We start from the raw sequence: 19195 nt of genomic DNA on the forward strand, positions 1-19195 counted from the left end.
TGGAAGAAGCCACTTAATTTAAATAATTATTTAAATAAATAAAAACTAGTTTAACCCACAGTTATGAGCCTCTTGTGGCGTAGAGTGGTAAGGCAGCCGTCTGAAAGCTTTGCCCATGAGGCTGGGAGTTCAATCCCAGCAGCCGGCTCAAGGTTGACTCAGCCTTCCATCCTTCCGAGGTCGGTAAAATGAGTACCCAGCTTGCTGGGGGGTAAATGGTAATGATTGGGGAAGGCACTGGCAAACCACCCCGTATTGAGTCTGCCATGAAAACGCTAGAGGGCGTCACCCCAAGGGTCAGACATGACTCGGTGCTTGCACAGGGGATACCTTTACCTTACCTTTAACCCACAGTTGATTTTCTTGTGATATCATTGGGGGGTGGGGCAGTGCTGAGGCAAATAGTTTCAGTAGTACTTTCTGTTCATGTGGCCTAGAACTGACTTATGAAACTAAAATTATATTTCAACTACAGAATAAATATGTAGCAAGCTTCACTCACAAATATGACCAGTACTTTAACTACTACTGTTATACTAATTTGTCCAAATGTTATAAACAGTAATACAATGCAAAGGGGAAATATGTATTTAGTCCATCAGTTTATTAATCAAAAGTGGGCAGGTATTACATAACGGCATGAAGCTGCCAAGGCACCCACACATGGAGTGATTCTCATATAACTTAATCCATTTTCCTATTTTCTCTTCTTGGTGCTGGTGCACAGATAGCATGATGATCTAATATAGAAATGAGAAGATTCACACATGCCTCTTATGTCTCCACCATAACCATAAACTTTCAGTTTCGAAGGTATATTGTCTGCCCATACATATATATGAGGAAAGAGGAAAAAATGGACTCTCTTAAACCTCCCGAGACAAGATCCTATCTGCATGGAAATACTATGCTCATGTAGAGAAGAAGCAGCAGCTAGATTTTGTTTATTATCATAGAATTAAATACACATTTAAATATTCTAATACAGTATAGAATTCTAGTCATTCTGGGATTTAGAATGACTAGTAAAGCAAGCTTGTAAGGAGAAAACTGAATCTGAGACATTATACAACAATGAGAGTCCACTTTCTCCATTATTTCCACATTCCATTATTCCTTTAAAAATAGCCACACACGGAGGAAGAGACTGGATTCCCGCCCTGAAGAAACAATGCTCACCACAATATTTTCAGCAGTTATTCTCACTAATAAAACGACTCCTTTGACTACACATTATGTTATTTAACACAGGATGATATATTCAGCCTTCACTAATAAATGGAAAATGAACCACATACAATTTTTCTACTTTAATAAAGAATTGTTGGTGATTAAGACAGAGTCAGTATATTCACATATTATATTCTGCTTTGATAGGTTTGATTTTTTTCAAAGTTTCAGGCAGAGGTTCTTTCCTAGTCCTAAGTCCCAAAGCTCTACCAGACACTTCGGTTGGGTCCTTTGCTGTGTGCAGTTCATGTCTGAATTAATAAATGTACACAAAAAATAAATGTAATGCATAAACCTCTGCTAATATTTTCTGGTTTATATCCTGGCACATGCAGAAAACAAAGGGAAAAGCCAGTATTATTTTCACTCAGTAAAACTATGAATTTAAACATATACATTAAATATAAAATGTGTGTTTAAAGAAATAAACACACTATTAACATTCCTCTCTAATGGTGTAGTGGTTAGGAGCATTGACTTCTAATCTGGTGAGTCAGATTTGATTCCCCCTCCTCCCCCACATGCAGCCAGCTGGGTGACCTTGGGCTTGCCACAACACGGATACAGCTGTTCTGACCAAGCAGTAATATCAGGGCTCTCTCAGCCTCACCTACCTACAGGGTGTCTGTTGTGGGGAGTGGAAAAGGAGGGCGATTATAAGCTGATTTGAGACTCCTTCCGGTAGAGAAAAGCGGCATATAAGAAACTTCTTCTTCTTCCTCAAATGGATACTCCACATGATGACAAATTAGACATTGCACTGTTTATGGGTTTGACCCATAGATGCTGATATCATTTTAGAGAATAACTGATTATTTAAAATTGCCATGGAGGCCTGATCAGGTTTGAAGTACAGCAGGCCCAGGTGATCATGCCCTCCATGCCTTTTCAAACACAAACACACATCCCACGCACGTTTTTTTCTCTAAAATGGTATAGACATTCACAGGTCAAAACTGGATGCTATAGTATATTAATTTTTCTCTGAGTTTCTTCTGACATGAGGGAGAGAGTAATCTCTGGAGTTATGCAGAAAAATTAAGCATTTCATACGTCAGGGTTTTTTTGTAAAAAAATATGGTTGCAATTGAAGCAATATGAGGATTAGTATTAGTTGAGTGTTACAAATGGGTGAGACAGAAGCAAGGAACAATTGATGGGGGGATCACACTGAATACAATACTAATATGTGAGAATTTCACAGTCTCAAAAATCTGGCAAACATGCAGGAAGGGGAAAGGCTGAATAAAATGGTTGTGACATAAGCATTCATCTTGGAGAATCTGAGTTTAGTCTGTGAGAATCAGACTGTCATTTCAAAATGTAATCTGCAGATTCCAACTTCCAACCAACTGAGAACAACAAAACTTTAACTAGCCAACAAAAAAAGGCTGTTTTTTTGAGATCTCAACAGGAAAATAATAATTGTAACAAATAGTAACAGGACTGGTTCTAGCAGCACGCCCACCTCATGGTATCTGTCTCTAAGAAAAACCTCTTGTGGGATTAAGACGTTCTCAACCACGGACCACTGAGAAGAAATAGTCAGGCTCCAAGTGGGAAAACAATGGACCTAAGGACATGCCCCTAAAGACCCTCCTAACATGTGGGTGATTAGATAAGAACCTTCCTTTCTTGGTACCTCTAACTACTTGAAATAGCTGATACCTGCCTTTTTAGTGTGCTGGTACTTAAGCCTTTATCCAAACCTTCTCCTTTGTACCCTTAATGAGAACTATAGCTTGACTGGAGTACCAGGTGTGGAAGACTTGCTAGTAGACTGTACTGACAGAACTGTGATTAGACACTATCATTGTGTCTATAACTTTAACTGTGCATCTTATTTCTTTGAACTGAGGCCACTAAACCTCCAAGCTGTGAAGTTTAAGAAATTTGGGTGTGGATGACTGACAGTTCCATGTTACAGTGGATCCTCTCTGATCAGTAAGTGTCACAGTTCTCTGATTGACATCCTGACATCTCATCATATCTTGGAACCAGAGTCTTCTTGGCCAGTATGGTGCCACTAGCAACACCTTTGATTGCAGGTCTATAATTCTCTGAATCAATCATTGAATCAACTGGGTTGATGGAAAGGCATACAGAGATCAGTCTGTCCATTCATAACTTAAGGCATCTATTTATTCTTGTGGAGATCTTGTTCTTGATATGAATCTTTCTGTTCATATTGACATTTGTTCTGCGACAAAGATAACCACCAAATCTGATGAGATACCATTCTGTTCAGCATCCACTCAGTTTGATCCACAGTCCTGCAACTGAGCCAGTCCATCAAAACATTGTCCTGTCGTTTTCAGGGATTTCAAGTGTGCCCACTGCATTATCAGTTCTCCTTCTGTGTGGAAGGACTTGAATCTTATCCCTCTTTGGAGACTGACATATGCCTTTGCTGTTATGTTGTCCTTATGGACTAAAATATGGTGCTCCAATGAGAGTTCCAGAAAGGATAATAGGCGCAAAATTATTGCTCTGAGTTCTAGGAAGTTTATACTTCAAGTCAATTTCTCCGTTCACCATATGCCTTATGCCATCCTCCCAAGTGAGCGAGACCCCCAGCTGAGGAGGCTGGCATCCAGCATCATTAGTATACCTTAGAGATTCTAGTGGAAGCACCTCTGAAAACCTGGAAGGCTGGACACATCACTGTAGCTCTTGAATGAAGGACTTCGGTAAATGTACCAGCTGGAACTTGATTTTTGTTATTGTCTTCTGGAAAGACAGGCAGAACCTCTGAAGTGAATGGGCATGAAATATGAACCATTGGACTACCTCCTGGCAGGAAACCATGATCCCTACTGAAAGTTGTTAAAAATATCATTTCCACTTGTGGTAGCCTCCTTTATGGAATCTTCTGTCTTTCCTGAGAAAGTCTTCTGTCTTTCCTGAGAAATGAAGACACCATCTGTTATTACTCTGAGGTGTAAAGCTCCCTGAGCAGAAACTAGACTGCTTTATCACAAACCTGTGGAGACAGGAGATTGTCTTCCTCACATCTTCCTGTCCTTGTGTCTATAAAGGCAACTTGATCAAAATGTCATCTAATTACAAGAAAATGGACAGGCATTGAGTCCTGAGGTTTGCTATCAGCATAACTAGTACTTTGAAGAAAACTCTTGAAGCTAATTTGAGACTGAAAGCTTGATAATGCTAATGTAGACTATTGTATGTTAAGTGCAAGAATTTTCTGTGCATCTCCTGGATTGGCACTTGTAAGTAGGCCTCTGAGAAATCTATGGATGCCAGCACATCTCTCTTCTGAATAGATAACAGGATGGTTCTCAGTGTTTCCATCCTGAATGTCTTCTTTTTTATTCTTTTGTTCAACCATTTGAAGTCTAATATTGCTGACATAGAACCTCTTGTGGTGCAGAGTGGTAAGGCAGCAGGCATGCAGTCTGAAAGCTCTGCCCATGAGGATGGGAGTTCAATCCCAGCAGCCGGCTCAACGTTGACTCAGCCTTCCATCCTTCCGAGGTCGGTAAAATGAGTGCCCAGCTTGCTGGGGGGGGGGGGGTAAATGGTAATGACTGGGGAAGGCACTGGTAAACCACCCTGTATTGAGTCTGACATGAGTCTGACATGAAAACGCTAGAGGGCGTCACCCCAAGGGTCACACATGACCTGGTGCTTGCACAGGGGATACCTTTACCTTTACCTTTATTGCTGACGTGACTATGGTAGACCTTCAATGACTTCTGATTCTCTGGTATGGGCTTTATCACTCAAATATCCAGGAGATGTTGAATTGCCTATAGAAGGAGATTTTTTGCACAGATCAATTTCTCAGAACCTGTACAAACTGTTCATTGGCAGAGTGCAAAACTCTAGTTAGTAGCCATTAGATAGTGTATCCACAAACCATTTGTTGCGTACTGTTCTCTTCCAGACAATCTCCTATCATTGTACCTACAGATTCCCAACAGACATGCTGTTGGGGTCTTTTTAGATCCTTTAGCACTGTCCCGCTGAACTTGGGGAAGAAGAACTGGCTCCACCTGTCACTTAGGTTGCCATCTCCCTTTGGTATGTATGGGTGTCTTTGACCCTGAAGAATGCATGGAGTCACAAATGGAACCAAAATACTTCCTAGGTTTTAAGTCCTCTTTCTGAGAAGGCAGTGCCTTCTTCTTGTCCTTGTCTTCCACTAAATATATGTCCATTCCTTCACCAAAGAGATCAATGCCCTTGAAAAGGACAATAGCCACCCTGGCCTGAGACAAAGTCACTTCCCAGCTATGTAGCCATATATTTCTTCTGACAATTAGAAGCCATAGCCCTAGCAGACTACTGAAGTGCATCCAGTAATGCATCTATTGAAAAGGCTGTAGCTGATGCTTCAGATTACCTTTCTGATCCACTGCTGTGAGGACAGAGGCCCAAGATGCTTCAGAGTCCTTCCATAGGGCCTTCTCAATTCTCTTATCAGCCTCTGCAGGTAGCATGGAATTATACCTTAGGCTGGCAACAGGGTCATTATAAGTGGGAGCTTGAAATGTTCCCCTGACTTTGGAACCACCAAACAGAACTTTGAAATTATGTCTAGCCGGAGTCTCCCATTCAGCATTTATACCATGTCAAAAACGTTTGGAAATGGGATTCCTAGAGGGACAGAGCTGCAACCAGAGAAAGGGGGAGGAGAAAACAATTTTTCCCTTTCCAGAAGATCTCCTGCAGCTGAAGCCAGCAAAGAAGGTAAGCAAAGGTTTTCAGAATCCCAGAATTCCACAGAGTGTAGCGAATGATGTTCAAATGCCAAGGCAGAGCTGAAGACTAGGATCTGTGAAAGAAGCCCCTCCCAACAGGAATTGCAAGATCAACCCTGCCTATCAAGAAAAGGAGCTTCTCCTCAGATGTAGAAGACAATCTCTTACAGGAGAACAATGTACTAGCTTCAGAAGTAGTGGTGGTTACTTTAGGGATTCAGAGTACCCTGATAAAGAGAATGGTCAGAAAAATACTTCAGTGCAAAGTAAGCTGTTGCTCTGTAAGAGGAAGAGACTAAACTGAGGGAAAGGTGGCCAAATTCAACAATTAAATTTCAAAAAGAAATACCATCTTTCTTACTTACAATCTGTAACATATATAAACCGTGGTTGAAATTGTGGGAGGAGTTCTTGATTGACTCACTGCCTACCTGATTTACTGTTTGTCCAATGAATGGCCAATCAGGTAGGCTATCCCGCCTCTGACTGTACACCCTGACAGAATGCTGAAGATTCTGAAGCCTCCTACTGGTAAAGTCGCCCCCACTCAGAGCCAACTTCACAGACCTGCTGTGAAGGAAGCCTCTGACAGCCAGTAACTGAGGTGACGCACACATTTCTGAGAGCAACTGAACAAGAGACATAGGGGCTGAAGTAACTTTGCTCATGTCTGGCTTGATTTGCCATGAAGGTCCAATGAAATAAAAGGCATAACTGGCCCAGAATTTCAAGTGGGATTAGTTTGAGAGTTTGCAAACAAAGGGTTTAAAGAAAAGTAAACAGTGAGGCTTTGGGGGGAACTAGGTTTTCAAGTTTTATTAGACAATGATGATTTTGCCACACACACCCTAAATCACACCCATGCCTCCATGATCACCACAAAATGCCTCAGTTATCATCTGCAGTCACACAAATAACACCACTCTACTATACTCTCGCCCATTGTATTCCTGGATGCAACGGGTTTTTGTCCTTAGTATGCTATAAAAGTTAGTACCTGATTTAAAGCATTATTAATGAAATTACCTAGTAACTGCAAATCCTTATCCATTGTAGTTCCTCTATATATTTATGGTGGAGGGCTTGCTAATGAGAGCCTCCCAGCCTGCTAGGCTTGGCCTGCTGATGAGGGCCTCCCGGCCTGCTGACTGCCTGCTAAGGAACTCTGTCCTGGCCCTGATAATGAGCTGCCCAGTCCTTGCCCGCCCCACTTGATCTGGCTGCGAGCTGCAGCCCAAAGCCACCTTAAGCTGCCTGGCCAGGGGCCAGGAGAGGGAGCCCTTTCAAGGCCCGTTCTTAGGAACGGGCTTTGAAGCTAGTATCCAATAATTCCAAATTTCTGTAATTACTAGTAACTGGAAATATCCAGATAAATAACTATATTACCTTTATGTGTTCAAGAAGTAATTCTTTAATAAATACTTCAATAGGGCCAAACTAGATATGACAGCATCCAAATGTCCAACATAGGGACACAACTGCCATCTTAGATCCAATACAAGTGGTATACAAGTGCCTAATCATGCTCACAGCTTGGTGAGATGAGGTGCTCTTGTTCCCTCTCCAGACCTTAAGTGCTGAAAGAACCAAACTACACTTTACAGTAAATTCCAGTATCAATTTCTGTAGGAAATAAAATATGATTTTTAAAAAAAATCTCTGTGTTCTAGAGGACAGCTGAGCAGTATTCCATCAAGGTTCTATCAACTTCATAGAAAAATCCCAGAGTGAGAGTTGACTGTCTCAGAAACTCATTTCAATTCTGCTTCTCCCTGATGTGAAAATTCTACAACGAGGTTGGGAACTATCACTTTTGATAAACACATATTAAAACATTGTTAGCAATAGCATATGCAAAGATGTATCCTGGCAATCCATAAAAAAACTAATACCTAATCAACAGATTAGTGGCATGCTGTTAAAAAACTGTTTGTATTGTCTTCTTTTCAGTTTCCTACACTTTTTCTGTAAGTGATACAGATCGAACAGACACATGAATATATGGTTTATTACCATTATAATTATAATTATAAAAATAAAACACTTAAAATTCCATTTCAGAATATATTTATATACTTTCTAGAAATGGATATTTCAGGATTACATGTTCATTTCTAGGATCCAGTTTAAAACAGACACACACACACAACGTACTATGCAGGATAGTAGTAGCATAAATAATATAGGCATTAACACAAAAACCCCATCATTGACACTTCTGCAGGCCACTATGTATTTGTAGCATCTGGCACTCGAACATGAGGTCTGAATTTATGAAAACAACAATCCACATTTTGAAGAACTACTGTAGGCAATCTTTCTCTGCCTACACTGGCATTGACCCACCAGGGAAGAATTATGATTACATTTCTCTCCACAAGGTGATTGGCTGCTCTCGCAGAGCTGAAAGTATCTGATGTGAGTCCCAGCATTCTTTTGCTTCCAAACAGATTGTTACATGCCCTATTCATGTGGTATGGAAAATAACACCAAATAATCAGCTATCAAAGAACCATAGAGTTGGAAGGGGCCATACAGGCCATCTAGTCCAACCCCCTGCTCAACGCAGGATTAGCCCTAAGCATCCTAAAGCATCCAAGAAAAGTGTGTATCCAACCTTTGCTTGAAGACTGCCAGTGAGGGGGAGCTCACCACCTCCTTAGGCAGCCTATTCCACTGCTGAACTACTCTGACTGTGAAATTTTTTTTCCTGATATCTAGCCTATATCGTTGTACTTGAAATTTAAAACCATTACTGCGTGTCCTCTCCTCTGCAGCCAACAGAAACAGCATCCTGCCCTCCTCCAAGTGACAACCTTTCAAATACCTAAAGAGGGCTATCATGTCCCCTCTCAACCTCCTTTTCTCCAGGCTGAACATTCCCAAGTCCCTCAATCTATCTTCATAGGGCTTGGTCCCTTGGCCCCAGATCATCTTCGTCGCTCTCCTCTGTACCCTTTCAATTTTATCTATGTCCTTCTTGAAGTGAGGCCTCCAGAACTGCACACAGTACTCCAGGTGTAGTCTGACCAGTGCCGTATACAATGGGACTATGACATCTTGTGATTTTGATGTGATGCCTCTGTTGATACAGCCCAAAATGGCATTTGCCTTTTTTACCGCTGCATCACACTGCCTGCTCATGTTTAATTTACAATCCACAAGTACCCCAAGGTCTCGTTCACACACAGTGTTACTTAGAAGCGTATCCCCCATCCAGTAGGCATGCTTTTCATTTTTCTGACCCAGATGCAGAACTTTACACTTATCTTTATTAAATTGCATCTTGTTCTCATTTGCCCATTTTTCCATTGTGTTCAGGTCTCGTTGAACTCTGTCTCTATCTTCCGGAGTATTTGCCAGTCCTCCCAATTTGGTGTCATCTGCAAACTTGATGAGTAGTCCCTCCACCCCCTCATCTAGATCATTAATAAATATGTTAAAAAGTACCGGGCCGAGCACCGAGCCCTGAGGTACCCCGCTACTCACCTCTCTCCAGTCTGATGAAACACCATTGACAACAACTCTTTGAGTGCGGTTCTCTAACCAATTCCCTATCCACCTGACTATCTGAAAATCCAGATTGCAGTCCTTCAATTTATCCATCAGAACATCATGGGGAACCTTGTTAAAAGCTTTACTAAAATCAAGGTAAATGACATATCACTGATGTTTTGGGGAAAAGGGGGGTAATCTGCATTGAGTTGCCATACTCCACCCCAGATAATGATCAGGCTGGTGCCATCATGGAGGCTATCACTAATTGCCTTAGCACTTTGAATAAGTGACAGCTTGGCTACTCTTGTTTTAAAAAACTGGAACATGTGTGAAACCCATGCTGAAGCACAGGGTTTTTCCCCAGCACTATTTTAAATGAAATTCCCAACTATGCTCCTAGGGCACTAACAACTACTCTTATATTGCTCCTGAACATTATTTTGTCAGGTTGAGATGCTACAATTAGTATGTAGACTTTCCAGAGATATTTTGTCTGCATTTGCCCACACTTCAAATTGATGGGGTTAGGGTTGCTACCGCTGTCCCTGTTATTGCCAGAGCCTATCCCCCACTGACTGCTAGAAAGTATCTGGTAACTCCAACTGGGGATCATATATCTGTAATATGACAGGGGTACGGGACAGTATTTTATACCACATGGTAGTTTCACTTACATATTATCTACTACAGTGGCTAAGCATGTTTCCTTGTTAAATAATATACTATGTATAAAGTATGAATTGCCATGTTTCATCCTGGGTACATTCAAATAATATCTATTTTACTATTAACACTATATCAAAACTTTCTGTGGTATTAAAATGCAGAGAAAGTGCCTTAGAGGAGGGTGGCATATAAATGTAATAAGTAAGTTAGCAAGTAGATAAATAAATATTGTTGTACTTTGTTATACTAGGTTTTTTAAATGTAAGAGGCAAAATATCACCGTAATTCCACACATGCAAGAATATGGGATAATCCCGGTAACAAAATAAAGAATCAGATTGCTTCATTGTTTTGAGCCTTTAAGATTAATTTACTTTGAGAATGTAAGTCACTGAATGTCTAATGTCAACAAAGAAATTTGTCTCAGAAGTGTAACTTTTGGATTTTTGTCAATCTACCTGTACAATAAATGCCATATGACTAAATAGTCATCACAGATCACATAAACTACAATGCTACAGTGTTGGGTATCAAATATAAACATATATATGTGTAGTGAACTGAATGGATATTGGGCGAGGGATTACAGCTGAACAGTAGCACATGTTCTACATGCTGATGACCCCTGGCTATTTCAGGTGTTAGGGCTAGAAAACTCTGAAGAGCCGTGTCTAGAGCAGAAAATACTGGGCTAAGTGGAGCAAGACTAACTCCAAGTGCAGCAGCTTCATATGTTTGCAGGCTGGGTGAGCATCAAATACAGGATAAATGAATAGTTCAGACATCCAAATCAATAAATGTTAAAATAAGGATTACAATTTTACAGGGGTACACAAATTCAGCCGATCAGAAGTGCAAATAATGGGGATTGCATCATATGCAGAAGTGACAAACAACTGTGTCTCATTTTCATCACAGCATTTACTGTTCAAGATATAAAATTTTAGAATTCCTCTTGCGTATACATGACATAGAAAAGTTATATCAGAAGTCATTTCAAAAATTTTCAAGCATTTGTCTTTTACCTGAGTTCAGAACAAGTACTGTAGAGCATTTATAATCCCACATTACATTCTAGAATTTACAAGATACCACTGCTATTGTCAGACTTGTAATTATTTGAGGATGATGACATTATAATTTTTAAACTGCTAAATAATCTGATTTTTTAAAAGTTGATCCTCAATACAAATGTAATCTGCATAAATTCTGTATGCTATAAAGGACTCATAGCTACTTGGATACATTGGGCATATATCTAATGCAAATATCAGGAGGACCACAGAAAGATTTTGCACAAATCGTAAGAGATACATTACAATAGTAAGAATTTTATTGTAACCATAGCTAGAAATGGTATGAAACTGTTGTGCAAAGTGTTTTTAACCGATAACCTGATTTACGTTCATTATGCTTAGTACTCAATTCACAAATCATGGTACAGCATGTGGAAAGGATGTTTTTCAGAGAGGGGAAGACAAAGCTTGTAGTCTACTTTTACAGGTAATATTTAAGAGATCAATAGGTATAGTGTCTGTCCCTGTGATGAGACATCATGAACCAAATTCCTGTTTAGGACAGCCTTTCTGAACTTTTTAACCATGGAGAAACCCCTGAAACATTCTTCAGGCTTCAAGAAATCCCCAAAGTGGTGTGATCATGCAGAATATGATTGGGAAGCATAGCTGTGTACACACCCACCCAGGGCCCCTTCCTTCCCACCCCCTCCAGGCCCATAATTAGCCATTTGGGGATGGGTCACTATGGCTATATATGGTCACATCACCCAATAAATGTTTAACTAATTTTTTTATATATATACAATTAATTAACTCCCATCCATTTGGGAAACTCTTCCAGGGTTGTCAAGAAATTGCAGGGTTTCATGAAACCCTGGTTGAGAAAATTGCAACAGCAACAGCCTCTTTTCTTGGATGTATGGCAGAGCTCGCAAAGTAACGTGTAAAATGGAATTTCATTAATCAGCTGAGTATAGTTGCTCCCATCATAGAAATATATATATTTACTTTCCAATGGTTGGGCCCTTTAGAATGAAGTTGTGTTAAATATATATAAAAATGCATATATTAAATTGCATCACAATGTAAATGTTTACCTGCCCTTTTCAATGATAATGATTTATACTCATTATTTGTAGGCATCAACATAGCTAAAAATATAGCTAAAATATAGCTAAAAATATATCAGCTAAACGTATACTTGTTCAAAAGATTTAAAATAGACATTGCAACGAAATCACTAAGCAAAACAGAACAATTTTTAATAGGAAATATTATACTTAAACAACTCAGGTAAGTAAAATACATAAACACTTACTTTGGTAGAGTTTTCAAGTGATTCTCTCGTAATTCCAGTATTCGTAATTTAACAAGTCTACAAGTGTTAAAGACACAAATGTCATATATGCAACTAAAATGTACTGAAATACACAAAAATTATTAGGAGGCTATTTTAATAAAAATACAAAAAGCTAAAATAAATGTATGTTACTAGAAATTGTTTTGTTCATCCATTTCTTAGTAAATTTAGATTTCTTCTGCATATTTGAATGCTTCCTCAAATAAAATCCAGCAAGGTATTCAAGCAAGGTAAACTGCAGTGTAAATTGTCATGTCATATCTTTTACAGAATCAAGAAAAAAACTATGTTTCCATGAGCTAAAAAAAGCTTTCACGACTTTTGAGAGAAACCCCTGAAACATTCTTCAGGTCTTAGAAACCTCAGAAGTGGCACAATTGTGTAGAAAATGGTTGGGAAACATAGCTGTGCACATGCCCAGCTGAGGACCCACCCCTTACCACCCTCTCCAGGCCTTTTTGTGGGAACACAAAAAAACCCCAAGAAAAGAGTCTTTATCCACTGGCAGAAGGTGGCAACAGAAGGGGACAGATAAGTTTCCTTAGGGAGAGTTCCAGGGTTTTGGAGCCATGACTCAGAAAGCCCTCTCCTGGGTTGTCACGGTCTCAGAAGGCAAGGCACCCCAAAACAGGACATTCAAGTATTATTATAGTGATTGGGTAGGCTTGTAAGGAAATAGGTGGTCCTTAAAGCATATATTTTATATTCAGATATTTCACATCTAGAGACCATATATTTCACATATGAATAATCCTAGGTTTGAACATAATCTAGTATCTTGTGAAAATGAAATTGTATCAAACACAAACCTTCCTGAGATTTTAACCTCTAATTTGCCTTGCTTCCGCTTTCCCCATTTTGTGTCCCCCTTTCTTAAGGAGAGCCAGTTTGGTGTAGTGGTTAGGAGTGCGGACTTCTAATCTGGCATGCTGGGTTCGATTCTGCACTCCCCCACACGCAGTCAGCTGGGTGACCTTGGGCTCGCCACGGCACTGATAAAACTGTTCTGATCAAGCAGTGATATCAGGGCTCTCTCAGCCTCACCCACCTCACAGGGTGTCTGTTGTGGGGAGAGGAATGGGAAGGCGACTGTAAGCCATTTTGAGCCTCCTTTGGGTAGGGAAAAGCCGCATATAAGAACCAACTCTTCTTCTTCTTCTTAATATCTGTCTTTTTAAAGCCTTTAGAAAGCCTATGAACAGAGGTTTTTTTTAAACTCCATCACTACAGCACTGAGGTTTTGAGTTACTTTACTATAAATAGTAAATAGATACATAATATTGATCTCACTATATGACACGTTTCTGGATGAACAAGAGATATGGCTAGTTTATCGACAGTGCACTAAAATTTTAGATATGAAGAAAACGCTGAGGAATGAACGAGTCGAAGTGGAATGTAAGAGACAAACATGATCATACTGCTGTCTCTTTGGCAGCGTTTGTCATCTTCTGGGGTGCGAAACTCAGGCAATTTTATATAGAAACTAGAAATTAAGCCTGCTGTAGAAGAAAGACAGCGGGCGCTAGATAATGGGAAGGCAGATTGTAGGCAAAGAAAGAGGAAAGGAGGTATGGGAGGGAGAAAGAAGGGCAAGGGGTGGTTGAAAGGATGGGTAGAAGGGAGAAAGAAAGGAAGTAAAGAAGATAGACAGGAAGCAAGTGAGATGGAGAGACAGAGAGACAGAAAGGAGATGGAGAAATAGAGGAAGTCAGGAAGTCAGAACGAAGGCAGGCAGAGAGGTAGGTGAAAGGGGAGGGGACAGGGGGTTTGTGAAGGGTGGGGGGGAATGCGGCAGGGGGGGGCGAATCGGGAGGGGGAGGTGGCGAGGAAAGAGGGGGGTAGAGAAGAGTGTGTGCGTGGATGTGTGGGGTAGGGGAAGGGGTGGGAAAGCGCAGTGGGTGGCTGTGTGAGTGTGTGTGTCTGTGGGGCCGGGAAGCAGCGGCAGCAGCACAATGGGGGCAGCCAGGGGGGTTTTGTGTGCGTGCGTGCGTGCCTGTGGGGGCGGGGAAGTGGCGGGGGCATGATGGGGGGCGGCCAGGGGGGTTGTGTGTATGTGTGTCTCTGTGGGGGAGGGGAAGTGGCTGCGGTGTGATCATGGGGAGCGGCCAGGGGGGTTTATCTGGTGTGTGTGCGCGCGCGCACATGTCTGTGGGGGTGGGGAAGCGGCGGTGGCGTGATGGGGGCGGCCAGGGCGGTTTTGTGTGTGTGTGTGTGTCTCTGGGCGCGGGGAAGCAGCGGTGACGCGATGGGTGGGGCAGCCAGGGGGGGGTTGTGTATGTGTGTCTCGGCAAGGGGAAGCCAGCGCAGGAGGGGGACTCACCGTCGGGGAAGTCTGCTTCTCCTTCTGCGCAGTGAGTCCCCGGCTGGGCAAGGCAAGGCCGGGCGAAGCGGCCAATGGGGAGCCCGGCTTTGCACGGCTCCCCATTGGCCACTTGGGTCTGGAGTGATATAGGGCTCCTGATTGGGCCCTCTGAGTTTTTATCTTAGACAGAGCCCGCCCTTTCTCTTCCCCCTTAGGGCTTACTCTTTTATTTATTCTGCTCCACAGGAGCGGTTAAAGATAGGAGACAGCATTTATTAAATACATTCAAGCTATTACTGGTGTCAAGAGCAAGCTTTAAATGTTATCTGAATACAAGGACAAAGATTCTTTCGACAAATAGTACTGATTTTCTCCATCTTCAGCACCTGTCTTAAGATATTTTCATATACCAAACATTCGCATTAAATACTGATGTTGCACTGTGTATGCTAAAAAAAATTATTCTGTAGGAAATCATGTTAAGCTGAATACTTATAAGGGTTAAATTATAAACAGCTATAGGACAAATTATGTATAGCAGTCTATAAATTAAGACAAATCCCAGGTGTCAGGTCATCACGGTTCCTAGAAATGAAGAGTTAACCACTTGGAATGAATCCCAACAAGGAGGAGGTAATATTGGTTGGGAAGTCTTAGGTCATAAAGGCACTATCTTCTCATCTCTGATCCTTGCTGTTTGGGTTCAGTAGTTATACTGGATCCAGCATTACTGTCTGAGAAGCAAGTTAATGAAGCGGCAATGAAGTAGCAAAGAAAGCTTTCTTACAATTTTATTCACTCTGGAAAATGACCTCTTTCTTGACTTGGCCAATCTGGCCTTTTGAATACATGCCATGATAAAATTAGGACTAGACTATAATAACACACTCTATATAGGTCAGTCCTTCAAAACAACTTGGAGATTCAAGTTGCTACAGTATACCACAGCTGTTATTATCAGGAGCTAGGCAGAGTATGCACATGAGACTCTCGAGTCACTCCACTGGCTGCTCATCAGTTAGCAGGTACAATTCAAGGTACTAGTTATCACATACAAAGCCCTTCATGGTCTTAGACCATTTCTCTTGCAGTGTTCCAGCATGATAATTTTGCTCATCTGAGCAGGCACATCTATGCAAGATAAACAACTGTCCATGATGTGCATATTCAATTGTGAAATAGTGTGCCTGAAAAGATCAAAAGACTCCCATACTTCTGTCATTTTGTAAACTATCTAAAACAAAATAGTTCAAAGGGCAATTCTATAAAGGCAGAAAGACAGGGAATCTGATTGTGATATATGCCACTATGTATTATATGTATTATCTGTTTGAGTTCCTTCTCCTGCATACTTTTTCCTGCATTGTTCTCTACTTCAGTAATACTATTTTCTGCATTAACATACCATGACTAATATTTTATTATTTCTTTTAGATATATATAACCATAGCCGTTTTACATTGCTGTCATCCTATGATGACAGGTATAATCTGCCTTAAACAGTGAAGAAGGTGGACTATAAAGTAAGTGCCTAGTATTTTCAACAACAATTTTATTGTCTGATCCCCTCAACAGTTCTCAGTAGAAGTACGAAGTGTTGTATCCAAACAGTTTTCCTACTAATGAAAAGAGGAAGGAGTGCCCTTTGACCACCCCCAAAAAATATTTTGTGATCATGAGACTGCATGGAATGGAGGCTGTAATAAGGAGAGAAAATGACTGAGTGAGCAGTGCTAAAACTTATTTATCACCTGTCATTGGAATATGTTGTTGTATGACACAAAATGCATGAAGTTCTTGTTACTGCTTGTCTACAAAGTTAATTCCATGCCATTCAGTGTTAGTGGGTGTTAGAAGTTAGCCTTTTGTTTGGTAAAGACAAGGAAATGCAAGATGTTTAACACAAAAGAAACAATGACTCAACATGGTTGACCGTAGTGCAGGATCAAAGTGAGATATTTACACAGCCTGGAAATTGGAGCACACTTGTCTGATAAAATATCAGGGATGAATTTGTTTGTTAAGGCTCTTTTAGTAGTCAAACATCCCATGGCACAAAGATGCTCGGGAGGTGAAGCAGAAGTGGTAAAGTGAAGTGAGGCCTCACCTCACATGAGGCTCACTTTGAGTTCCATGTATTGTTCTTATGTTATTATGTAAACCGCCCTGAGCCCCTGGGGAGGGCGGTATATAAACAAACAAACAAACAAACAAACAAGCCTTAAAGTATCCACAGGAAGGGGTACAGAGCCAAGGGCTTTTCCAACTCCCAACCATGGAAAAATAGATTTCAAAAGACTACTCTAATATGCAAAGAATGAGGATTTAAGGCTGTTCTTAGTGAAAGTTGAGAATACTTGTGTAGAACAGAACATTTCCAAGGCAGGTTTGTGAGAAGTTGCTAGATTCAAGCTGTGACCAGTGCCTGATTTTAACCTGTTTAGGGAAAGAACCTTCAAATACTTTGTGCTCCCATCAGAACAATATAGGCAACCCATGCTGCAGATGGTCCAGGAAAGGAATTAAACCTTTGGACATCTTTGTGGTCTGCATGCAACGGCTGTTGAAATGGTGGCAGATCTGAATTCCATTAATTATCTACTAGCCTGGGGAAAATGGCACGGTGTTTAGTACAGACATCTGCAAGAAAAGGTGGAAGAGAGGTGCCCTGTTGTGCTGTTGAAGAAGCTGAAAAGCTCAAGATGAGGGTGGAAAGGGAGCAAAGGTCATAGAGGAAGTGCCTAGCCAAGTAAAGTCTCATAATGTTGGAGGACACAGAGCTTAAAACCTGTTTTGGCTGCAACAAGGAGGGGCATATACACAGAAATTGTCCTGAGAGCATGCTGTCCGACATTAATGTAGCTAAGATGATGGTGGCAAACAGTCCACTGGGAAGAAAAGGCAGACCGAGAAATGAGCTCTCACCTGCTGAAAGAAAAGATTTAAATTGGGGGGAAATAGCTCTAGACCTAGGCAGAGTCTGAACTTTGTTTATTCCATTGTCAATCCTGTTAAATTCAGATTGATTTGAACTCGGGTCTTCCTCTCCCCCCCCTCCCCATTGAAACAGGAAAGTGTTCTGCACATGGTTAGAGTAGTTTAGAAGCGGGGGGGGGGGGAGCCAAGCCTCTTTCTTTCTTTTCTTGAAGGGGGGGAGGAGCCAAGCAGGGAGCCTCTTTCTTTTCTTGGAGGGGTGGGAGAGAGAGGATCGAAGAAGGCAGAGGAGGGAGAAAAAAACCTAGACCAACAGAAGTTGGGAGAGGGGGTATGGCTAAAGATGTCGTTCTGAGGGGATTGCAGTGCAATCACTGGAGCCTGACAGGGGCCAATTGTGGAAGCAATTGGCAGAAAAGAGGAGGGGTACGCAAACCCCACCTCACTTTTTCTACCCAGGAAGTCCTAGTGAACTCTTGGGGCCGTCTCCAATCCTTTAGGGAGTTTATCTCCCCGGATTACAGGCTGTCAGCATTTCAGGTCAAGAGGACGACCACCATATTCTATCTTGGACTATTTTTTTCTCTCTCTTAAAAGAAACTGCTTTAACCCTCCTCTACAATTTATTTACTGCAAGTGAACGCTGCAAGTGACTGAGTAGAGGGCAGCATCTGGCAGCCTCAACGAAAGCCATTAATCAACGCTTCAATAAATCACAGCAAGTAATCTTTTGAGCTGCTTTTTGCCTCTCTCTTTCCCTCCCCCTGGCTCTGCCTGAGTAGCCACCTCAATTTGGGGCAGGCTAATTCTCTTAAGTAGAAGAAGAGGACTTAGATTAACTAGCAATAGCTTTTATTGCAATTGTTTTGACTTCCGGAGATAAGAGATAAGAGCCGTGACTGGGAAGATCCCAAGAGAACTCTGCTCCAGGATGAGACTATTGGCTTCACTGACTTCAAAATGTCATCTACTGATGCCAGGAAATCTTGATGTGCAACCAGCTCTTAAAGGACACCTTGTTTGGCTATACTAAATCCAACTTGCTGACCTCTACTGGCTATTTGCAAAATTGTCTGAGATTGGTTGCTGATTTATAAGCCTAAAACATGTCTATGTTAAAAAGAATGGCCCATCTAATAGAGAAACAAACCCAAGATTTGAAAGCATTTACAGAAGGTTTGCTTAAGAATATTTTCAAGGAGATCCAAGACAGCAAGGAAGAAATTTCTAACAGGAATGATGGATCAATAACAGTGGTTGATGACAGCACTAAAGGTGGGAAATCATCAACAGAAGAGAAATCTGATATTTTGGAGATGGAAAAGGGGATGTTGGAGCCTCGCAGCCCAGATAAGGACACCCTTCTTAAAAAGGCATACAGCCATTTCAAAGCAACAGTACACAAGAATCAACCAAAAGATACATGGATCTGTTTTGAAAGTAATCGGTTTAAAGGAGC

General features: G+C 41.2%; 1 protein-coding gene across 10 annotated transcripts in view; it reads right to left on the reverse strand.

Moving 5' to 3' along the window:
* The window catches only part of LRRC7 (leucine rich repeat containing 7), a 287543-nt gene that overhangs the window by 122488 nt on the left and 145860 nt on the right, over nt 1-19195 (reverse strand). For all 10 annotated transcript variants that reach the window (XM_077333350.1, XM_077333354.1, XM_077333346.1 and 7 more), the window contains one exon: nt 12456-12512. In XM_077333350.1, coding sequence (XP_077189465.1) covers nt 12456-12512 — 57 coding nt within the window. The remainder of the gene's footprint in view (nt 1-12455; nt 12513-19195) is intronic.

Source organism: Paroedura picta, chromosome 4, assembly GCF_049243985.1.
Source record: "Paroedura picta isolate Pp20150507F chromosome 4, Ppicta_v3.0, whole genome shotgun sequence".
NCBI classification, from domain to species: Eukaryota; Metazoa; Chordata; class Lepidosauria; order Squamata; family Gekkonidae; genus Paroedura; species Paroedura picta.